General features: G+C 36.0%; 1 protein-coding gene across 5 annotated transcripts in view; it reads left to right on the top strand.

The window, feature by feature from the left end:
• The window catches only part of ALS2 (alsin Rho guanine nucleotide exchange factor ALS2), a 72,345-nt gene that overhangs the window by 17,959 nt on the left and 29,190 nt on the right, over window positions 1-25,196 (top strand). For 3 of the 5 annotated variants that reach the window (XM_086719282.1, XM_086719281.1, XM_086719280.1), the window contains exons 4-13: window positions 522-1,438; window positions 4,787-5,144; window positions 6,609-6,777; window positions 8,098-8,194; window positions 10,726-10,803; window positions 13,551-13,733; window positions 15,857-16,028; window positions 18,224-18,404; window positions 20,707-20,772; window positions 24,418-24,522. In XM_086719282.1, the coding sequence (XP_086575408.1) occupies window positions 522-1,438; window positions 4,787-5,144; window positions 6,609-6,777; window positions 8,098-8,194; window positions 10,726-10,803; window positions 13,551-13,733; window positions 15,857-16,028; window positions 18,224-18,404; window positions 20,707-20,772; window positions 24,418-24,522 (2,326 nt within the window). The remainder of the gene's footprint in view (window positions 1-521; window positions 1,439-4,786; window positions 5,145-6,608; window positions 6,778-8,097; window positions 8,195-10,725; window positions 10,804-13,550; window positions 13,734-15,856; window positions 16,029-18,223; window positions 18,405-20,706; window positions 20,773-24,417; window positions 24,523-25,196) is intronic. The other 2 variants (XM_086719284.1, XM_086719283.1) reach the window with 1 other exon arrangement.

Raw genomic sequence — 25,196 nt, 5'->3', positions numbered from 1 at the left:
CCAAAATAAACCTCTAGTATTTTTATTCTAGTGCATAATTTTCTGCTGCTCTGACCTATTCAAATAGTAGTGAATGTTTTAGATGTTAGTGAATGTATCTATTTTATTCCCTGCTCATTTTATCTTATCATGGTCATTATTTTGTCTTTGAACACTTGGAAACTGCTCCTGTAATAGCCTACAATGGTAGCCATTTGTAGTGGATCCATTCTAGGACTTTGTAGGATGAGGCTGAAGGAAAGGAATAATAACCCTTCATTTTCATTTGAAAGTAGCCTCCTCCAGTTGGTAGAATTCTCATTATTTTTCAGAATGTTACAAGGTGATATTTGTTAGAAGATGAATACCTGTGGAATATTCTATGCTTGAACCAAATTCTCTACAACTGTGCTTTTGAAAATTAAAAAAAAAAATCAGCAACAACCCTATTTTGTTAAACCTAGAGGGGCCAGAAGTTTGCTGATAAAATTTCTAGTTAATTCACTAACTCCTTCCTTTTTTTTTCTTTTTGTAACCTTCAGATGGTGAGGTCTACAGCTTTGGGACTCTTCCCTGGAGAAGTGAACCAGCAGAGATTTGTCCGAGTAGCCCCATTCTAGAAAATGCCCTGGTTGGACAATATGTTGTTACTGTGGCATCAGGGAGTTTCCACAATGGAGCAGTGACAGAAAGTGGCGTAGTGTACATGTGGGGGGAGAACTCTGCAGGCCAGTGTGCAGTGGCTAACCAGCAGTATGTTCCAGAACCAAATCCTGTCAGCATTTCTGATTCTGAGACCAGTTCTTTGCTAGCAGTCAGGATTTTGCAGCTGGCATGTGGTGAGGAGCACACTCTGGCATTGTCAATAAGCAGAGAGATTTGGGCATGGGGTACCGGTTGTCAGTTGGGTCTCATTACCACCACCTTCCCGGTGACAAAGCCACAAAAGGTGGAACATCTTGCCGGGCGAGTGGTGCTACAAGTTGCCTGTGGTGCGTTCCACAGCTTAGCGCTTGTACAGTGCCTCCCTTCCCAGGATCTAAAGCCAGTCCCAGAAAGATGCAACCAGTGCAGCCAACTCTTAATTACCATGACTGACAAAGAAGACCATGTGATTATATCAGATAGTCATTGTTGCCCATTAGGTGTGACACTGTCAGAATCCCAGGTAGAAAACCAGGCCAGCACTGCCATCAGCCCCTCCACTGAAACCCTGGACAACCAGGGAGAAGTATTTGAGAATACGCTTGTAGAAAATGATGTGCCTGTTGCTACCGACGCCACGAGAGGTGATGCCATTTCCTCCCAACAAGACACCATGGGAACAACTGAAATTTCTTCTGCCAGAAATACACCATCTTACCCTGATACTCAAGCAGTAAATGAATACGTGCAAACACTGTCAGATCGTTCAGTAAGAGAGAACTCAGAGAACGGTGAAAAGCCAATGCCATCTCAGGTACCTGCTAAATTTTGTAATACAAAGGCATTTCTGGAGTTAAACCATCTGAAGTTTTGTTTGTTTCTTTGTTTGTTTTTTGGCAACTTTAAAATGCTTAAGGCTTGAGTTTGACTATAAATCTGTTTTATCATGCAATCCTAAATAAGGAAAACCTGGATTAATTCAGAATTACTTTTTATGTTCAAATTCTGCCCTTTAAGATATTGAAAGATATCATGCTAGGCTTCTTTTATAAGTAGCAAAATTTCATTTATTTTTTTCTAGTACTTCTTCTCCCATGGCTAAATATACTGAATTTTGGTGGGCTCCTGGGAACTGTTTTTGGTTTTGTTTTTTCTGAATACTTAAAATTTTTTTTTTTAACGTTTATTTATTTTTGGGACAGAGAGAGCATGAATGGGGGAGGGTCAGAGAGAGAGAGAGAGAGAGAGAGAGAGAGAGAGAGAGGGAGACACAGAATCCAAAACAGGCTCCAGGCTCCGAGCTGTCAGCACAGAGCCCGACGCGGGGCTCGAACTCACGGACCGAGAGATCATGACCTGAGCCAAAGTCAGATGCTTAACCGACTGAGCCACCCAGGTGCCCCTCTGAATACTTTTAATATAACTATATATTTGCAAAGATTCATCTCACCTGTACTGTATTAACTCCAGATTCTGTAGAGAGAAGTCCTTTTCTTTTTTATTAGGGAAGATTACTATGTGGTAGATCCCTCAATTGTAGGCAAACTTAAAACCTCCTGGCATTAAATATTGTTTGAATATTTTTCAGCTTACTGGGCTTTGTTGTGGGGCAGGGCATTAAAATTTTCTTCATCTTATTTAAACTACTGTCATTTTGAAAACTTATAAATGGAGGAAAGCTATTTACCAGTAGCATACAGTAACATTGGAGTCTCCCTGATTAAACCAAATTGTTTTAAAAGGATAATTTGTTTTTTACTCTTTGTGTAAGTCTTTCAGGTTTGTTTTTACCAGAACTCTAAGAAAACGAAACAAAACAGAAACCTCTAATCATAAAAGAACTGTCCTGTGGTGTTTATTCAGGTTTTTGAAATCACATACCTCTTCATTGTTTATTCGTGTTCTTTACTCTGTCAGGATAAGAACATGGCTTAGAGGTATTTTTAGAAATAGTTTTTATTTCACAGTTTACTCATTGAATCTTGTGGATATCGATTTTTTTTTTTTTAATTAAGCTGTTTGGAGAAAGGTATTATTCAAATCTAAACAGAAACATTCTTAGACTTGAACATGCTTATAAAAAATTTGGACTTTGACTTTTTAGAAGTCGTTCTGCTAATTTATTAAATTTGAAGTTAAAAGTTAATTGTATAGTTTATTATTATTGAAATTGCATTTTCCTTTGGATATATTTTGTTAAATATGTAAATTTTTTGTAGCCTATGCTAATTTTGGCAATGTCTGTTTATATTAAATTTAATTCAGTTTTTGTAAATAGTATCTCAATCATACAGGTAATTCACTAAGAATTTATATAGTCTAGGACAGGTTTTTTCTCCCATGGCCAGATGTAACCAAAAGACTGTCTCATTTTTGTAAAATAAATCATATTTGGCATTGAAGCATATATCTCACAATTGAATTTTATTGATTGACCAGGACTCCTAAAATTATGTCTTTCATCAAAATTACTGGCTATGTATTTTTGTTTTGTTGATTTATTTATTTTATGTGTTGCTAAATATAAGTAGAGGAGCCAGTAAGAACAATAAAGTTGATTGAAGGTAGACTTTCCTCGGTCTCTTGGTAAGAACCCCCTATGATAGTCACCTAAATACCATCATTGTTTCTATTACGATCCTTCTTACACAAAGGGTAAAAATAGTGACCTTAGTTCTTCTCAGCAAGTTATCAGGGAACTGTATCACCAAGGGATTAATAGGCTTTGTATTTACCTTTTGCTTGATACGGTCTATTTGTTTATTTTGTTGACTATTTTAAAGAGTCCTTTGCTCCTCTGAATTTAGTATCTAATTCAGCAAAATGTATTGAGTACCTAAGGTACTGTGCAGGCAACAGGAATTATTTCCTTTAAGAGAACCATAAGTCGATGTTAAAAATTTTGTTTGTGTTTGGCTTTCAATTTAGGACTAATTGAGGAATGTGTATATACACCCTTTGGGACCTTCTGACAGCATAAGAGGGAAATTTTTCATTGTGAGCTATGCTGACAAGCCAAAAGCTTTTTTGTGTGTTTAATGACTTTCCTTTAAGTAAACAATGGTGCTTGAGTAAGTTTTAAGTGGTGTTCAGAGTAAGTTTCAACTGAGCTTTTACTAAGATATTAGAAAACTTTAGTTTGACTTTCAAATACAGCTGTGAATAACACAAAGAACATTGGTCCCAAATGTTTAATTATTAACCTACCACATTTACTCTATCATAGTGAGAGCAAAAGTAATCTGTCAGCTTAGATAGGTCCTGGATCATGGAAAATAACACATCCATGAGGCAGCAGAAAGACTTGAACTGAAGAACAGAAGCTGGGGGGCAGATAGGTCAGAGGTATAACATTTTTTTTTTTTTTTGCCTTTATTTTATTTTACTTTATTTTTTTAAAATTTTTTTTTCAACGTTTATTTATTTTTGGGACAGAGAGAGACAGAGCATGAACGGGGGAGGGGCAGAGAGAGAGAGGGAGACACAGAATCGGAAACAGGCTCCAGGCTCTGAGCCATCAGCCCAGAGCCTGACGCGGGGCTCAAACTCACGGACCGCGAGATCGTGACCTGGCTGAAGTCGGACGCTTAACCGACTGCGCCACCCAGGCGCCCCTTTTTTTTGCCTTTATATGCTGTATCTAAATTACTATTTATAAAACATTTTAGGAAAAGCTTTTTTTAATGTATTTTTTCTGTATTTCTTAGTAGCAATCTGTATAAATGTTCTTGAAACTCATCAATAATAATATTTTTTAAAATTTATTTTATGTATCGTTAACCCTATCACCCTTATATATCCAGGGCTGTCACAGTGCACCTCATATTAAAGGCTATGTTTTCCAGACCTTTCTTCCCCTCTCTGCTTCTGTGCTCAATGTTATTAAAGCAGCTGGGGCTTACGTTTGAATAGCATGGAAAACCACAACACTCAAACAAAAGGAAGTACTTTTGATAAGGAGCTGTATTTTGAGTACTCCTATCCATATAATGTATTAGTTAAATCCAGTACCAAGAAGGGATACCTTTAAGTTGAAGTTAAAGAGACCTTTGTTTTAGAGTCTTATGTTTGCAAATATGGATGGTTTTGGTTAAACTTTATACTGATTGCTGATTGTATAAGAGATTATATTTTTATATACTTTTTTGTGTGTATATTTTAGCCTCTTGTAGAAGAAGCAGTTCCTAATCTTCACAGCCCACCAACCACAAGCACCTCAGCCCTAAACAGCCTAGTAGTTTCTTGTGCATCTGCTGTTGGTGTGAGAGTGGCTGCTACATATGAAGCCGGGGCCTTGTCCCTTAAGAAAGTTATGAACTTCTATAGCACAGCCCCTTGTGAACCTGGAATTCAGGCAGGCAGTAGTTCCATAGGCCCGGAAGGTCTGAAAGATAGCAGAGAAGAACAGGTTAAGCAGGAATCAATGCAAGGAAAGAAAAGTTCAAGTCTTGTGGATATCAGAGAAGAAGAATCAGAGGGAGGCAGCCGAAGACTCTCCCTCCCTGGGTTGTTGTCCCAAGGTAAGGAAATAGTCACGTTTTGTAAACTGACTTTGGTAAATCCAAAATGTTGCTGACATCATGTGCTATATTATAATAAATTAGTAACTTTCCAGATTGCTAAAGCTGGCATATTCAAATGTCAGAATTTATTTCATTTTGGTATTTAGGTGGTTTTAAAAGAAAGTTACATATTTTTCTGCTTTAGAAGTAACTGTAGAAGCTAATTTTTTGTGTGTGATGTCTGCTTCTGCTTATGAACCTTATTAGGAATCTTATTTTATTGTTCTCGAATGTAGCGATAGCCTCCTTATATCATAGTTGGGGCCTATAGTCCAGATAGATGAAGGTGCAGATGTGGCCATTGGGTAAGTAGGGATTTACTGTATTTGACCTAAAAGTGGAAATAATTTTAGGCTTCAATAAGAGAAAATTTCATTTTCGGATACAATTAGCAATAAACGTCTTCTAATATTAAGACTGTTAAGCAGTTGGTTCTTCAGTGTTTCTCAGTTGGTTCAGGAATCTCAGTCATTTAGGTTTTTGCTTCTGAAAATGTGACCTGCACCAGAAACAACAGCAGCATCTGGGAATTTGTTAGAAATGTAGGATCTCAGACTTAACTTCAAACCTGTTGAATCAGAATATGCATTATAACAAGATCCTCAGGTGACTAGCGTATACCTTAAAGTTTGAGAAGCATTGGGTTTACACCAGGAGTTGGTAAACTTTTTCTGTAAAGAGCTAAAAAGAAATACTGTATGATTTACGGGCCACACAGTCTGCGTTATATAATAACTCAACTTTGCCATTGTTGCTTAAAACTATCCATAAACAATACATAGATAAATGAGCAAGGCTATATATTCCAATAAAACTTTATTTACAAAACAGACAGTGGACTATTTTGGGCAAAGCTCTAAAAGTTTCTAGACTATACTAAAACTTTTCTGCTCTGCCCTGTTTCTTGCACTTCCACTTACTTGTGGCACTGTTGTGTCAATGAGCACTTCTATTGTCCTGCCTTCCAATTCTCATTGCCCCTAGATTTTCATCTACACAAATAAAGGACATTTCTGTTTTGAAATGGGAAAAATATTTGTCAGCCTTAGTGTAGTATTTTGTAAAGCATATTCTTTAGAATGCAAGTTCCCCAGGATATCTCATAGACTTTCTATATAACCTAAATGTTATACAAAAAGGGATTCTGTAGCCAAATGCTTGGAAGTGGGGCTAAGTTAAGTTTAAACAAGTGTTTTAATTGCAGGACTTGTCAGGGCCTTTAGCATGCTAATGTGTGTGAATCTACAGGGGGATATAATGTAGTAGACAGCATTTACCAAACTCATCTGACTATTAAATCTCCATAGAATTTCCTTCACAAAAACCGTGTTAGTGTATTTCTTTGAAAACCAAGAGTTGGTCAAAATGGTATCTTTTTTCCCACCCATCTACTCCCTCACTTCATCTCTGATTTGTTTTCAGTTTCCCCCAGGCTCTTAAGAAAAGCTGCACGGGTAAAAACTCGGACAGTGGTTCTGACCCCTACGTACAGTGGAGAAGCAGATGCACTCCTGCCTTCTCTGAGAACGGAGGTGTGGACCTGGGGGAAAGGGAAGGAAGGACAGCTGGGGCACGGTGATGTTCTGCCTAGGTAAGTGCTGCCAGTATTTACTATTAGGAGTTGGCTTTAAGGTCTCTATATCACCATTTCCTCCAGAGGAAATCCTGTCCCTTCTAGCTCCAGGTTATTATATATTATTAATAGGGATTTAAAACAACAGCAAACCTGTCATGTTAGTCTTGAATTTATACGTAACAGTAAAGGACTTAAGTATCCATGGTGTACCTTTCCATCTCTTCTTTGATGTGTATTCATCTTGGAACAGAAAGGGATGTTTGGGATAAGATTGTATTTCATTGAGGGGCACCTGAGTGCCTCTGGCAGTTAAGTATCCGACTTCTGCTCAGGTCATAATCTCATGGTTCATGAGTTCAAGCCCCACATTGGGCTCTGCAATGACAGCTCAGAGCCTGGAGCCTGCTTCAGAGTCTGTGTCTCCACACCCCCCCTCCCCCGCCCCCCCTGCACTGTCTCTCTTTCTCTCAAAAATAAATAAACATGAAAAAAAAGATTGTATTTCATTGGAACACTTGAATAGTTCAAATTTTTAATGTATAAAAAAGAACCAACAAATTTTTTTTTACTTGAAAGATGTTCCTCTGCTGCCACCAAAATAACTGTAATAGCAATATTAAACCATTCATGTAGTTCAAGGAAAAACTGTTGTTTTAAGAACTCATGATATTAACAGATCAGATATTTATGAAGGTGTGTAAATGGAGTGATTATCTAAAACAGCCAATTAATGTAAATGTCTCTATTCTTAGCAGAGTGACGGCAATTGTGGAATTAAAAAAAAAAAAAAGAGTTCCCTCTATGGTTGTATTGTATCCTAAATTTTATTGTGTTTCTGCCGTAATGAATCATTTAGTAGTCTTTTGATTCTTAACATTCTGAATTATGATTGTTAATTGGTGATTGATTGACAGAGATTAAATTAAAACCATCTAAGATAACTGATACTATTCAGAAGTAAATTGAATATATATTCGGTATTTTAATTTTTTAATTGTTTTTTTATGTTTATTTTTGAGAGAGAGAGCGTGAGCATGGGAGGGGCAGAGAGAGAAGGAGACACAGAATCTGAAGCAGGCTCCAGGCTCTGAGCTGTCAGCACAGAGCCCGATGTGGGGCTCAGACCCACAAACTGTGAGATCATGACCTGAGCTGTGAGATCATGCCCTGACCTCTTAACCAACTGAGCCACTCAGGTGCCCCAGTATTTTTATTTTAATGTTTTCTTTTAAAATGTTTATTTTTACTCAAAAGCATTTACTCTGTAATTTGAAAAAGGTCAAGATTCTTGCTGAGCCTTTTTACTTGAATTTGTGTGTGTATTTTTTCTTTAAGGCTTCAACCACTATGTGTAAAATGTCTCGATGGGAAAGAAGTAATCTATCTGGAGGCAGGGGGTTACCATTCTCTTGCACTTACTGCGAAATCCCAGGTAGGATGCAAACTATTAAAAACTAATTTTAATTTCATGGAAGGTTAACATGACCAAACTGGCCCATCATTTATTGAGTGTGTACTGTGTGTCAGGCAACAATACTATATCTCATTTGATCTTTGTAGTGTTTTACATTGCACTGTTTATATTATTTCCATTTTACAGATAAAGAAAGGGAGGTTCAGAGAAGTTACGTAGCTTGTGTAAAGTCACACGGGTGATAGTAGAATTTGATTCAACACTGGTCTACCTAACAAAGAAAGTTTCCATAATGTGCTCTTCCCAAAAAATAGAACTCAAGACTTTCCAGGATATTGATGAATTTTTACTTGTTTTTTGATGAAGAAAATCTGTAAATAAAACACTATGAAAAGAAAACAAAAGGTATTTCTTTTTTAAAGTTGTGGGACCTGGGTGTGCTAGGTGGCTCAGTTGGTTAAGTGTCCAGCTGTTGATTTTGGCTCAGGTCATGATCTCACGGTTCACGGGATTGATAGCACAGAGCCTGCTTGGGATTCTTGTCCTTCTTCTCTGTCCCTCTTCTGCTTGTGCATGCATACTTTCTTTCAAAATAAATAAACTTAAAAGATATGTTTATATGTTGTTAGACTAGAAACAGATCAGTGAAACAGAAATATACCTGTGGACTAGAAATAGACCCAAGTATATATGAGAATTTAATATAGGATAAGTGGGCATTTCCAATCATTTGACAAAGCAAGACTGAATAATCAGTAAATACTGTTGAACCATTGGCTTCTTATTTGCGGAAGAAAATTAAAGATAACTTCACGTAATCTACTTCCAGGTGGATTAAAAATGTAGATGTTAAAAAATAAGACCTTACATGTGTAAGAACAAATTTAGGTGGGTTTTTTTTTTCCCCCAGTAACCTCAGGAGTAGAAAAGGACATGATCATCAAAACCATAAATTAGAAAGTAAAGATATGTTAGCCTATGTGATAATTCAGACCCTGTAAGTAGCAAAAAACACCGCAAACAAAATTAAGATATATAACAAACTGAAAAAAAAATTTGTAACATATATGATAAAATGTTACTACCTAATACTAAAGAAAAATTGTCGAATGAGATTTATATTCCATTCATAAAAGAAGAAATAGAGATGACCAGCGATGAATAAAAAGATGGTCAACCACTTAGTAAACAAATATACATTAAAACAACAGCAAAATATTTTCTTACCTGTCAGATTAGCAAGGATTGTATTTAATACTGTGTGCTGGTGAGGATGTAGGAAAAAGATACAGTGCTGACAAGAACATACATTGGACCTTGCTGGAAGACAGTTTGTTAGTATGTATCAAAAATCAGAATGTAGAGATTCATGGACCCAGACTTCTTTGCTTAGGAATTTATTCTAAGGAAATAAATAAATTTACACAAATATATATATTCAAGGATTTTCAATTTTTTATATTAAAAAATTGGAAAGAAATTATTATGTTTACTTCATTAGGTAATTGAATAAACTACACCCACAGTAGAGTTCTATGTAGTTATCGTGACTGATGTAGTTCTATATTTACTGACATAGAAAAATATCAGTGCATAGCATTAAATAAACACATCCATTCACTTTTTCTTTGTACTGTGACAGTCTTGTACAGTGACCATGAATTGCTTTTAAAACCAGAAGAAACAAAACCATTTTCATTAAACATAGGCACTGTAATCCAGTTTCTTTTGTCTGTAGTGGAACATAGGTACTTGTGTTTCTCCTGCAGTGACTCTTCATATATGAAAAGGTGTTCTAGTTATGTCATAGTATTCCTATCTATAGATAAAAGAATCGTTGGGGTGCCTGGGTGGCTCAGTAGGTTAAGCGTCAAACTCTTGGTTTCCCCTCAGGTCATGATTTCACGGTTTGTGAGATCGAGCCCCGAGGAGGCCTCTGCACTGACTTTGTGGAGCCTGCTTAGGATTCTTTCTCTCTCTCTCTCTCTCTCTCTCTCTCTCTCTCTCTCTCTCTCTGTGCCTCCCCCACTCATGCTATCTCTTCTTCTCAAAATAAATAAACTTACAAAAAAAAATCATGATTAATTTTTCTTTATAGCACTTACCCGTATTTTTTATCACTTTCTTTGTAAGAGGCAGTGTAAGACAATTCCTGGGATTATATCCTGGCTCTGCCACTTATAAATTTGTGACTTCTCTGAGCTAGTTTCTTTATTGGTAAAGAAAGGATTGTCATGAGAATTAAGCATTAGTTAATACAAAGAGAATGTTGAGAACAATACTTGGCAGGTAGTAAACACTTGAGACATGTTAGTTGTTGTTTAACCCTTGGACTTTGTCTTCTAGTGTACTGTTTGCTCATTATCTCTGGTCTTGTTTAAAAGGGAATTTTCTCAGTATCTCTTATTTTAAAGAAGAAAGTAATATATGTGTAACTATTGGTGTGTGTATATATACATAGATACACATGTATATGTTGTAGAGGTTCAGAATTGACATGCAAAATCAGATTTACAACTCTTACCTACTTTCTTGTGATTTTCTAATAGGTTTACTCATGGGGTAGCAATACCTTTGGTCAACTTGGGCATTATGATTTTCCAACAACAGTTCCTCGTCTTGCAAAGGTACTTTTGAGAACTTGGTGATTTTTTATAGCAACTTATTTCAGAATTCTAAGTTATAACACTTAATATTTCTCTATTTTGTGTTTTAAAAAATTAGGATTTTATATTTGTAATCTAAATTTGTTTTCATGTACTTCAAGTTTTTTTTTAAAAAAAAACATGAAGCCCCTTATTTTCAGGCTAAATATTCTTTTTTTTAGATAATATGTTTATATTTCTTTTGTTCTTAGCTTCCATTGTACTTTGAATATTCATAATTTTTTGTCTTTAAAAATAAAAATGAAAAGTTCTTTCTTTTAAAACAAATGTTTCTGGGATTGTGATGTTGACTTTTGAGATTTACACTACCAAATAATGCTTATTATTCTCTGACTTTTCACTTAAGTTTGACTTTTATATAACGTTATGGTGGTGGTATTTTTTTGGTTTTTCTTACACACATAGTCATAGTAGTAAAACCTTTTTATAAATCTTTTCATTTTCTGTAGTGAAGCTGTAAGTATGGATGATTTCTTCACTGTGTATGAATTGGTTTTAGTTTTCAGTTTATGTAATGCTGTTCAGAGATTGGTAGCTTCTATCTCGTTCCTGTGATGCAATTCTAGAGGAGTGTCTATACTAAATTCTCATCAATAGTATTGGTTCCTTTTGTTTTTTTTAATGGTATTGACTCCTTATGCAAGGTTGGTTTGTTTTTTGAAGGGTAGAGGGCGAGGAGTACACATAGTGATAGCCTAACAGAATGGAATATGGAACTCCTTATATATTTGTAGTTTGATTATGCTATCTCCCCCATCCCAAGACATGCTCCCTCCACTGAGGGACTATAAAAAGGATGGTTCCTTCAACTTCAGGAACATGATTCACATGTAAACTACAGATAATACATATTCCAATAATTCATGTTTTCAGAGTGTCTGGTGCATCTATCACTTCATAAGACTTTTATTTGCTGCCTTTCCTTCTAGTGCACTTCATTTCACTGAGGGAAAGACTTAAATAAAACATTAGGGAACAGTTATTACTTCCTAGTTCCAATCTTAAATGTTTTCAGTATAGAACATTTCAGTGGTAAGCTATTTAATTACTGATATTTTATAACAAAAAAAATATGGCGTATCATTGTTCCCTGTTTTTTATTTCAGAAAAGCAGAACGTGCATTTATTCTTACCAAGGAAAGTTTTGTAACATAGAATGGAGACACTTTGGAAATCAAATTTTTACTTAACACTATACAGTTAGACAAGAGAGAATAAGATCTTAGTTTTGTTACTCATTAACTGTACATATAAAAATTACATCACCGGGATTTTGGTTTTATATTTATGGGAAAGATGAGAAAGACCTTCTGAAGTTGTTTTAATTTGTGAATTAAAAGTCAAGGTAGAATGAGATCTGAATTAGTTTTGATTAGAGACTAGAAAGAGGACTCTTCTGCAGAAATTTTAATCCATTCTTTACAAAGTTAACAGGAAGCCCGTTATTTGGATAGCCTGGATTTGAGGAGATGGTGTCATGCTGGAAGAAGATGGCTGTGAAGTAGTAGAGACATGCACACACACTCACACAGTCACCTAATCACCTAGGATTTGGAGCCCATCTAGACACAAAGAATCCAACAGATTAGAGGATTTTTGCTTATCAATATAGAAATCACAGCTAAAGCTGGGGCTGGAGGTTGGGGCAGTAGTTTTTATAGAACACTTTCTTCAAATGAAATCTGTGTAATCCCATACATAAAATGGATAAACATGGAGCTACTTTAGTTGAAGGATGGAGGGGGAATGGGGACAGAGTGCTGGCACCTGCACTTCCATGGTGGCTCCTGAATCACTACGTGGAATCCTAAGCTTTGAAAACCATTGGTTTAAGACAGGGGTTCTCAAACTTCTACACACATTGGCATCACCTGGAGAGTGTATTAAACCAGATTGCTGAGTCTAACCCCCAGTAGTAGCTCGTTGGCCTGAGAGTTTGCATTTCTAACAGGTTGTAGGTGATCGCTGCTGCTCTGCAAAGACTGCTCATTGAGAACCCCTGGTCTCGGGGATCCCTGTAGATGGGCTTCTAAGGGTCCTGCCTGTTCCAACATCCTGGGGCTTGGTACAGTGAAGTCACATCTGAGAGGTAGTGAGTTCCAAGTGGGAAAACTGAATTTTAGCGCTCAAGGGTTTAGTTGGTTAGAGTGGAATTTTGTCTTGTTAGATTGTTTCTTTCTGTCTTGATTTTTTTTGTACACAGTTCAGTGTGAATGGACAGAGGTGTGTCATAGCTGTCAGAATAGGGCTCTAGAAGTTTCTGTGCCTCCTGATTGTAATACAGGCTAAGAACTGTGGGGACTCCCACAAATAACTATTAAAAATTAGATCTATGGTTTTTCCTTTTTAAATTCCAGTTTTTCAGATTTTTATAAAAACAATCCAGTTCTAAATTTAAAAGCTGAGGGGGTGCCTGGGTGGCTCAGTTGGTTAAGCATCCAACCTCGGCTCAGGTCATGAACTCATGAGTTTGAGCCTCACATCAGCTCTGCATTCAAAAATAAATATAAACATTTAAAAAAAATAAAAGCTGAACAAGGGATTGCATCTGTGCTGCAATTGATCAGGCACATCACTGGGTGAGTTTTGCCCTCTGAGGTGTGAGTGACTTTGCACCACACCTGTTTAACCTGACATTTCAGTTCTGGTAGATCTGAATTTCTCTTTAATTCCTTCTCTTATCAGATAATTTCTTGCTGTTGTTACAGGTGAACAGTGAAAATGGAGTCTGGAGTGTAGCTGCAGGCCAGGATTATTCCCTGTTTTTAGTGGATACAGAAGACTTCCAACCTGGGTTATATTATAGTGGCCGACAGGACCCTACAGAAGTTGACAACCTTCCAGAGAATCACAGTGGTACTAAGACTCCAGTACTTCTCTCCTGTAGTAAGGTGAACAGGAATTGGATCCTAAGGCCCACATTCTGTAACACATGGGCAGTCTTGTTTTTGTTATTATTTGTATGTATGCCTATTATTAAGTATCTCACTACTGTATTTAAAATTGGAAACCCTTACCATCTCCCTTTACTCCTTATCTCCTTTTTCTGACTTATTTCCCTCCACAGTGCCTATCACCATCGAATAACCTATATAATTTGCTTTTTTTGTTTATTTTCTGTCCTCAACTGTAAGATTCCTAAGAGGAGAGATTTTAAGCTCTCTCGCTTACTGCTGTATTCTCAACAGCAAGTCCTTTATAAATGTTTGTTGAATTAACACTCTTGTAGGAATATCAAAAAGTATATTTCATAATAAAATTTCTTGACTGCATTCATGGAGCTCTCAGAGGTAAATTAGAATAGAATTGGAGAGAGAAGTTTTTTTTTTTTTTTTTTAAGTTTATTTTTGTTTATTTTGAGAGGGAGAGAGAGGAGAGAGAGTGGCAGAGAGAGAGGGAGACAGAATCCCAAGCAGGCTCCACATTGTGAGTGCAGAGCTCAATGCGGGGCTCAAATCCTTGAACCGTAAGATCATGACCTGAGCCAAAATCCAGAGCTGGTTGCTTGGGGCGCCTGGGTGGCTCAGTCGGTAGAAGTGTCCGATTCTTGGTTTCAACTCAGGTCATGATCTCGTGCTTTGTGAGATCAAGTCCTGCATCAGGCTCTGTGCTGACAGTATGAAGCCTGCTTGGGATTCTCTCTCCCTGTCTCTCTGCCTCTTCCCCATGTTCGTTCTCTCTCTATCTCTCTCCCTCTGACCTCTCTCAAAATAAACAAACTTAAAAAAGAGTTGGATGTTTAATTGACTGAGCCACCTAGGCGCCCCAAGAGATGAGTGTTTAATTGTAAACAGGAAGTAAAAATTGCATAGGCCCATGGTGGGCTCATGGCAGACCCAACGACTACCAGCAGTGCTCTGTTTCCCATTCCTTCCCTCTCTGTTAACTTTTCATTTATTTACTGCTGTTAACTCCCTTCTTTTTCATTTGGATTTCTCTGCTTTCCTACTTCCTATCCCTTTTTCATAAACAAACCACTGGCATGTTTCTGGTTTTCTTTTTCCTCATTAAAGTAACTCACATCCTCCAAGTGATAATGCTGTAAGGGAATTAACCCTCAAAGCTAGTACATTCTGGGTTTCTTATTCTTACTGAATAATATATCCTACGGATTGTTTTTTTTATCTTTCATGTTTGTTTTTTTGACTAAATGTATAAGCTATGATTGTATAGGGACAACATCTTTCTTGCGAAAGGCAACACTGGCCAAGATTTGGCTCCTGACCTATATATAGCCTCTTATTTGAGACATACTAATTGACTCTTTGTAGTTGTTGGCCCTGGCTCCACATTCCCCATGAAAAATTTCAGTCTGGATAAATGATGAAATAGGCTGATAAGACGAACAAGGCTCTAACATGTATTTTTAGTTACCATGGGGCATTAAGTAGCTTATTGGGTCTGCAGCTTGGTGGCCTGGTTTGTAGGGATCTGTGTATGCATTCATTATTTTTGTTTAGTGGTGTAATAGGTAAATGACAAAAAGTCCCTTTTAAAGAAAATCCTATTATGTTGTACTTTTAAGATACAAGATAACTTCTAGACCCTTAATATTTTAGCATAGAGGTCTTTTCTGCTTTCGTTTATCCTATCTCATAAAAAAAAAGGTTCCTGAGACATGTATCTCTGACATTTGGATCTTTGTATATTTAGGGTGTCTGTGGTTCTAAACACGTGTAATGTGAAATAAAAGATATTGTGGCAATAAATAAAAGCATAGATATATATAGTTGTGTATAGGTCCAGATACACATATATAACAGTGTTGTACTGGTTAACCAGCTGTAAAACAAAACAAAACAAAAAAATTAGCCGTGATTTATAGTGTTTGTCAATTTGTTTTTGGTAATTTTACTGTTGCTAATTTCAAGCTACTAGTAGTTTAATAACTAACTTGCAAAATTCCTGAATATTTCCCATTTGGCTCTTGCTAGCTGATATTAGCCAGTGTTAGCACCCAAATTGCTGCTAGTAAATTATATTTTACCTTTAATCTTTTTATTCTCTGTTTCAGCTCGGATATATAAGTAGAGTGACAGCAGGAAAAGATAGCTATCTAGCTTTGGTGGACAAAAATGTTATGGGATATATTGCCAGTCTCCATGAGTTGGCTACTACAGAAAGACGGTTCTATTCAAAACTAAGTGACATCAAATCTCACATCCTCAGGCCTCTTCTTAGTTTAGGTAAGTAGAATCTCCCCTGAACTCCCTCAGTTATCAGGACTCTTACCTGTTCTTCCCGTGTCAGAAGTAAAAAAAACTTCTTGAGTCATGGTTTATTCCTTTCTTTCCATTCTCTTATTTTTTTTAAGTTTATTTATTTATTTTGAGAGAGAGAGAGAGAGAGAATGAGAATCCCAAGCAGGCTCCACACTGTCAGTGCAGAGCCTGACGTGGGGCTTGTTCCCATGAACTGTGAGATCATGACCTGAGCCAAAACCAAGAGTTAGACACTCAACCAACTGAGCCACCCCAGGTGTCCTGTCCATTCTCTTATTTTTGTACACAGGCAGTCAACAACTTACAAACTGTTTGCACTTTGTCAGTAGCCCGGCTGCCCCTAAGTATTCTACCACTCCCACAGCTCTTTGTCCTTGTGGAAGTAAGATGTGGCACTTTCAGGATATTCATGGCAGAGAAGCAGAACAGCTTTGGGAAAGTTGATCCTAGGAACTAGACTTCTAAACAACACTTCTAGCCCCACGAGTCCTAAGATAGCTTACATTATACTACCTGAATTTTTCTTTTTTTTTTTTTTTTGTTCTAGTTCTTAGAATTATACCAAGTAGAGATGCATTTAGATTTACAAGTAGCGTCTTAAAATGTGGATAAGAGTGTTCAGGGTCTTATCCCACATTACTACGAATTGGCTAAATCTGATTTCTTTTCTTAGTTGTTGTCAACAAGGAGGGATTGGAGATGAAGAGATAATACAGAGGAAATGGATTACAGTAGTTCTGGGGGGGGGGGGGGGCTACTGTCCATCTACACTAGATCCCGGGAGTTTCTAGGAGGTTAGAGAGGAATACAAAATGGAGGTTGGGGAGTGGCTATTGAAGATAAAATTTCATTATTTCAAAAATTTTTATAAGTTTGGCCCTGCACATAGAAAATAGAGAGGAACTTTTCTTTTTCTTTCCTGCAATCCTTGACCCTCTCTGAGGACCTAGAATTCAAGTCAAAACTGTGATACTTAAATTCTGCCTTATTAGCACATCAGATTTTCCACATTAGGTTGACATTGGTTTGTGTGGGTCAGCCCATTTTATAATGGGAAAGCCACTATTTTTTCAAATAACTAATTTATGGTCTTTCAGAATGCCCCCTTTTGTAAGTTAGGGACTGTCTGCATTTATTTTGTTTTATTTTGGTTTTGGTTTATTTTATTATTTTTTTGAGTTTATTAATTTTTTAGTAATCTCTATACCCAGTGTGGGGCTCAAACTCACGACTCACATAGAGTCACATGCTCTTCCAACTGAGCCAGCCAGGCGCCCCAGTTTGTTTATTTTAGTTTTTGATATGTTTTTCCTTTTTAAGTGTTGTAGAGTGCTTGTTCTATAAATTCTTCTCCAGTGGGTGGGCCTAATATCCCAGGAGTTTGGCAGGGGAAAAGCAGCAATCTAAGCTGGAAGCTTCCTGGATTGCTCTAAAACAAAAGTGAAATCATCCTTGTCCTTGTCCTGATTCCTGATTTCTTTATTGTTTTTCCCTTGTCTGCTCATCAGCCTCAGTGCTTAGAGAGATGTCCTGGAAACTAGGAACTTTGGACTGGGAAAAAGCAAATAATCTCCTGGTGCCCTGTATAAAGTTCAGAGCAATCTGGTCAGTCTGATTGGGGGATTGACCTCTCTGCACTGAAGTGTTGGGCTTGTCCCAGGAGCAATAGAGCAGAAGTCAGTACAAAAAGTTGAAAATATTAACCAAGATATAACTACAAAAGTGAGTTTGATTCCTAGCTGTTACTTTCCAGTTGTGTGAAATTGGATAATTCACTTCCCCTTTCTTGGCTTCAGATTACTTCTCTTCAGAATGAGAGGAGAGTTGGATTTGCTCAGTGGTTCTCAAATTTGGCCGGTCTTCAAAATACCCTGGACAGCTTTTCTTCTGAATATATCCATCCTGGGATCTTAACCTTGGCCTACTGAGTCAGAATCTATAGAATCCCTGTGAATATATTTTTAACAAGTTTTTCAAATGACTGGATTCTATGATCTCTGAAGTTGCTTTCTTTACCACTGATTATTTGAGTTCCACAGTTGAGAGTACGTCTCAACATGTTAAGTATTTTTAGAAAAGGAGGATTCATAATCTTGATCATAAGAAAGTATTCAGGTAATGAGTCTTCAGGTTATGTCATCATCATCATATTGTTACAGACAATTTGGGCACTGCAAGTACAGTCCAGCTGTTGCAGGAGGTGGCGAGCCGGTTCAGCAAGCTGTGTTACCTAATTGGTCAGCATGGAACCTCACTGAGCAGCTTCCTTCATGGGATAAAGGAAGCCAGGAGTTTGGTCATTCTGAAGCATGCAAGTCTCTTCTTGGATAGTTATACAGAGCAAGTATCCAGTCCCGTGTCATGTTCAATCTCTGCAGGGTTATTCTGCCAAGGAGAACAGCTCCTTAATCAGAAGAGACTAGATTAGGGACAGTGATATAAGGTAATAGAAATTGCAAAGCAGTATTTTAATCTTAAGCCAACTATAGTTCTGCATTGCTAAAATTTTAGTTTTCTTTAAGAGGAAAGAGTCTTAAAAATAATTATATTTCCTTCTACAGTTTAGCAAAATGATTGATAGTCTACTTAATTTACATAAAATATACTATAATAAATATGGTTCTTTAGAGAACAGTGTTGCTTACTTAAGTAAATTATGCTAAAATTAGAGGAAATAAGTAACTGAACAATTATTTTAAGAACAACTGCTAATGGTAAATATCGACTGGTTCCAATGTCTGTTTTTTATTGTTGTGTAAATGGAGGATTTAAAGACCATACTATCTTCAAAATAAAGATATTTTCTTAATAAAATCTAGGATAGTTATCCAAAGTTCTTTTCATGTTTTTCAAGTAAAATATACCAAATGTGTTTGAAAATTTAAATATTTCTCACTTTTTCTTAATTTGTATATTGACATTATGACGTAAGGCATAATTTGTTATTTTAATGTGCATTAAAATAACATTAATGCTTTGATCTGAAGTGAAAATTTTATTCTTTATTAATACCTCATCCATCTAGCAAATATCGACTGAGTACCCACTAAGTACCAGGTGCTGTGTAGAGCTCTGAGATCATGCAGCCACAGTGCAGAGCCAGTGAAAAGGAGTTAATGTTCTATTGGTGTTTTGTTGAAGTTATTTTTAATATAAGTAAAGTTTGTTTATTATTGAAAACTGTATAAATAAAGATAGTCAAAAAGATGTTTAAAGTTGCCCGTAATCTGATCACCAGAAATAGCCATTATTAATAATCTTAGTATATTTCCTTTCGCATTTATGCATGTATATACAGATAGATTAGATGCATGTGATTTTAATTCTAAACGAAATTGAATGTATTTGAAGCTATTGTCTGAGAGGAAATACCCAAGTTGAAGCCTTTTAACTCATTGTCTATCAGACATGAAAAATACATAATTTGATACCAATTTACTTTTTTAAACAAGATTTTGTTTGTGTGAAGCTTTCAGCTTTTACTAGTATAGTTCTTTTTTATCTTATTTATCTCATAATCTTTTTTACTTTTGTTTTGTTCTCTGATACTTCAGGACCTATAATTAGAAATGCTTTTTTTTTTTATACCTTGGACTATTTTTTTTTAACACAATTTATTCATATTGATGGGACAAGTAAAAAAATCCTGATTTGTTTATGAATTTTGAAAATAATTTTTAATTGTGGTAAAATACATGTAACATCAAATTTACCATCGGGACCATTTTATTTATTTTTGTTTTATTTATTTTTAATGTTTATTTTTGAGAGCGAGAGAGAGTGAGTGCGGGAAAGGGGCAGAGAGAGAGGGAGACAGAGGATCGGAAGCAGGCTCTGTGCTCAGAGCAGAGAGCCCGATGTGGAGTTTGAACTCACAAACCTGAGCTGAAGTAAGATGCTTAACCAACTGAGCCACCCAGGTGCCCTAGTAGTACCATTTTTAAGTGTACAGTACCATGGGCTTTTTTTTTCCAGTAGGCTCCATGCCCAATGTGGGACTTGAGCTCACAACCCTGAGATCAAGATCTGAGATCAAGGGTTGGATGCTCCACCAACTGAGTCACGCAGGCACCCACTTTGGGCTGTTTTTAATAGGAATTTACCCTCTTTCTGAAAGTCAGTTGATTCCATTTTGCCATCCTGGGAGTATGGTAGAAGTATACACAACTCAAAACAATATATCAAGACATTCTCTAGCAATTGATCAAAACTTAACCGACATTTTCTAAGTTTCACTCAAGCTTTTTTAACACATTTTTTTCTTCTCTATTATTTCTGAAGACTTAATTTTCACTAAAATCCAACAGTTTAAATCATATTTTCTCAAGTTTGTTAAGTTACCAAAGTAAAATCTACCAAACAAATTCTAGGATCTTCTGCATAATTTAGGTGTATTTTAAATTTATAATTTATAGTAATATCTTTACTAAAATGGCTTTTCCCTCTGCCTGAGTATTGTGATTATCACATAACCTGCCCTTCTTTTCAGTCCTTTACAGTTCATGAATGTTGACATCACAAAAGTACTGAAACTTATTGGTGAGATACCAAAAAGTATCTGCTCCAGTTGCTTGTTTGAAAATTCTGAAGAACAAATTTACATTTTAATGCTAACATATGTGTGTTTTCTCTTTTGCTCAAGGTATTGCACATCTATTACAAATTTCCTGGTTATGGGAGGATTCCAGCTTCTTGCTAAGCCTGCCATGTAAGCAAACACTTACCTTCCCATTATTATTCTAACAACCAAAGATCATATTTTATTGTGTTCTGTGTTTTTGAGTGCCTGGGAAAAGCTTTGACTTCGTCATTTTACCAAATGAATCAAAATGTAGACTTTCACTGACTCTTAAAAGGATAGCTCCTGATTATCATTGGAAGTAGTGTAGTACTGAAAAAACTACATGGTCTGGGTCCTTCTTTAGTGCTACCACTTATTATCCCTGAGATGTTAGACAACTCTTTTCACCAAATTGAGCATAATTTTTTTCATCTGAAAGAAGGGAATGTTTTTGCTCTGGTAAGGAACAAATAACGTATGTGATGGTGTAGAGAAAAACGCAAAGTGTTGCACAGATAGAAAGATTCTGCGTTTAGTTTCTGGATAATAAATATAAAAGCACCTTACATGAATCTAATCATTCTGAACTATGTAGATTCTCAACAAGTGTTGACCTATAGACAAAAGCAAGTTTAAAAAATTCACATGTATTTTAATAATAAACATATCAAATATATACTCACAACCCAGATTTCATAGACGTTAATATTTTGCCATGTTTGCTTTTGATTTTATATCCTAATAGAGTAATAACATCCTACGATCATTTCTGATCTTAAAGAGGATAGTTTTAGCATTTCTTCATTAAAGATGATTGCCTTAGGTTTTTGGTAAATATCATTTATAGGGTTAAAAGATTCCCTTCTTTAAGAAAAAAAAATGGCTCCCTCTATTCCTGAAAGTTGAAGAGCAATTGATTTTTTTAACGGTAAATATCCTTGAGTTCTCAAGATAAATTCAGTGGCCTGTTTGTATTAGTTTTTCAGTACGTTACTGACATTTGCTAATATTTAAAATTTTTGCAACTATGTGAATGTGAGGTTTTTCTTCTCTTCTGAACTTGCTCAGTTTGGGTAAGAAGGTTGCACTAGCAATTACAAAATGAGTGTGGGAACTTTATTTTCTGGAATAGTTTGCATGAGATAGGGAATATCTGTACTTTCAGATTTTGTGGAATTCATCTATGAAAAGATAGGGCTTTCATGGGGGCATTTTTTTTTTTTTTTTGATGTTTATTTATTTTTGAGAGAGAGAAAGAGGGAGACATAGACTCCGAAGCAGGCTCCAGGCTCTGAGCTGTCAGCACAGAGCCTGATGCGGGGCTTGAACACACGAACCCTGAGATCATGACCAGAGCCGAAGTCGGATGCTTAACCAACTGAGCCACCCAGGTGCCCCTTTGGGGGCATTTCTGTAGGGGATTTTTAAACTACCAGTTTAATTTCTTTCATGATTAGATCTGTTCAGGTGTTTATTTCTTCTTGTGGCTTTAATTATTTGTACTTTTCTGGAAAATTGTTTATTGCATCCAAGTTTTCCAATTTATTGGCGTAATATTTCTTAAGATTATTTTCACCTCCATAATAAATGTAGTTGTTTTTCATTCCTCTTATTTGAGCCTTTTATCTTTTTATCTTAGTTGATTTTGTCAATAGTTTACCTTTTTTAAATCTTCTTTCCAAAGATTAAGCTTTAGTTTTTCCATTCTTTTTCATTAATTTTTGCCTCTTATTTCCTTCTTCTTTCTTTGTGTTCTCCTGTTAATATCTCCCAACTTTGAGTTTAGCATTTAGTTCATTAATTTTCCAATCCTTTAATTTTTCTGATGTACTCATCCAAGGCCATAAATTTCCCTCCAAGTGTTGCTTTGGCTGTATCTTAAAGTTTTGTTTTTATAGTCATTAAATTATAAATGTATTTCTAATTTCTGTCGTGATTTTTTCTTTGATTTATGTCATGTGCTCATTGATTTCTTTGACTTATGTCATGTGCTCATTCATTTCCAAAATAAGGATTTGGCCTTCATTTTTTTAATGACAAGTTAGTGTCATATTTTAACCTTATGTAGTAACTTTTAAATCTGTGATCTTGATATTTTGTTTTATATTAATATAATGACACCAATTTCTATTCTATTTTAACCTGCCTATATTGTATTGTAGTTTTTTTGTGTGTGTTTCTTATAAATAGTAAATTGGTGGACTTACTGCTTTGTTGTTTTTTTTTTAATCTGAGAGCTTCTGGCTTTTAACTGACAAGTTTACATTTGTTACAATTTCCAATTTTACATATATAATCTGTACATTATAATGACTAAAAAAAAGCTTTTTTAACCTTTAGTGTTGGTGAAATGGTGAATCTTGGCCAAAAACGTAGGGGAAAATGACTGCAGTCAAACCAATAATTAAATGAAGAAAAAAAAAGGAATGGTTATTTTTGCAAATAGTAATGCTTGAGGAAAAGATTTTAGTTAATGCAAAAATAGGTGACTTGTGGTGGTTTAAAAATGGGGTTTTCTTGCCTACTTGAGGGACTCTGGTAGTTACTGACCCTGGTGCCTTATTTTGCCTTATTTTATTTTTTATTAACCTTCCTCTACTATTTCAGAATTCAGTTCACAGTACTCAGGAGTTGACCTGACTCATTGTCAGAGCAGCTAAAGCAGATGATGTAAATGAAAGCCTCTTGCCAGAGCCTAGACAGGTGGAAAGCAATTGATGAACAATGGGTGACTTTAAGCTGTGGAAGCAAATATGAAGTCTGAATTTGGGCAGCATTTCCCAAACTGTGGTTCATGAACCCCAGGGTTTTACGTATTTAAAGGCAGTAATAACATCTTTTTACAACTTCTACTTACAAAGTCAGTATTTTAAATTATTTTAAAGTATTTCTTTAAAAAAAGAACTTCTAGAGCATAGCTGGTGAGCCTACATGGCAGTTAGTGGGTCTTGGATATTGATACTCAGACTCCCATCATTAAGCTGGTTTATCATCTAGCTACTTAATTCATGCTAGTCTGATGGTTTGATCATCATGTAGGTTTAAAAAAAATTATCATTTTAAACATTCCTAAGTGTATGGTTCTGTGGCACCAAGAACATTCCTGTTGTATAAACAATTACCACACTATACACAAAACTTTTAAAAACCACCCCAGCAAAAACACTGTCTGTATCCATTAAGCAACAACTTCTCCCCTGCCCCCCAGCTCCTGGTAACCTCTATTTTACTTCTTGTCTTTATGAGTTTGCCTATCCTAGGTAGGATGTCCTAGGTAGGATACTCATGTAAGTGAAATCATGTAGTATTTGTCTTCCTGTGTCTGGTTTATTTCATTAAGCATAATGTTTTCAAGGTCTGTCTATGTAGCATATACCAAAAGTCATTACATTGCATGGCTGAATGATATTCCATTATATACATATACCACATTTTGTTTATCCATTCATCTGTTGATGGACACTTGGATTGTTTCTGCCTTTACTATATTTATTTTTTGAGTAACAGTTACAAACCTAGCCTTGTAAAGGAAAAGCAGTATTGCCATTATTAGATTAAAACTCCCAAGAGAGGATAAGCTAAACAGTCTCTGGTTTCCTGAGAGCATACCTAGGCTCTTTTGGGGAAGGTCTACAGGCAAGTGCATGAGTGAGTGATGAAGAGTACATGAGTGAGTGCTGACAAGTAATAGGACTTAAAAGAGTTGGAACATTTCTGGTCTAGTACTGTGCATCCAGAAGAAATGTGGTCATAGTGAGTATGTGTTCAACATGTACTGCTTCCATCTCTCAGGAGCACGTTAAAGCAGAACACTTCTGTGGGGTTAAATGAGTGTCCTCAGCTGATCTCAGCAGCAGAACATGGAGGAGGAAGTAGGAACATCCACACAAGCCAAATGTAAATAAAAATCTGGGTCATGTTCCCCAGGGCACTCTCTCTCAGATCTCTTAACTGCACTATAAAACGATCCAATTTGTGCTATTGAACTTTTGAGTACCTGGAAATTATTGCATATTTTCCCTTCAAAGATAATATTTCATAATTTCTGAGTTAAACATTTCTTTTTTCTATAGTTCTCTAAGGGATTATAAAATGTTTCATTTTTGCCTCATAGTCTTTTGTGGCATTGTCTTGTTTGAAGCCTTATAGGTAAGAATTTTGTAGTATAATGCTTGTAAAGCACTCAAGGGTAGTACCTGGCATATAATTATTGCTTACTAAGGGGCAGATAATAATTATTATTCTGTCCCACCAACTCTTACTTCTTTCACATCTTTTTTTCTTCTTTCACATCTTTTCAAGTATTTTGGTCTGATGAACATAGTCTCAGTGGGTTACTGATCACCATTAAAATTTGCAATAAAATTTTAATAATGAACTTATGTAAAACAGTGTAAAAACAAAATAAATGTTGGCTTCAGTTTGAAATCCTTTTGAAGATCTCAGCATTGAAATCTTCACACAGAATATGCTTTACTACTTCCTGTTAATTGTAGTACTGGTACTTATAGCTTTTTATTACTCTTTTGTAATAAACTCTTATTAGGTGAAGGAAAAGAAAAGAAGAAATT

This window comes from Puma concolor, chromosome C1 (assembly GCF_028749965.1).
Source record: "Puma concolor isolate L17-30 chromosome C1, mPumCon1.1.hap2, whole genome shotgun sequence".
Classification (NCBI taxonomy): Eukaryota; Metazoa; Chordata; class Mammalia; order Carnivora; family Felidae; genus Puma; species Puma concolor.
This window is presented reverse-complemented; position numbering and strand designations above follow the sequence as displayed.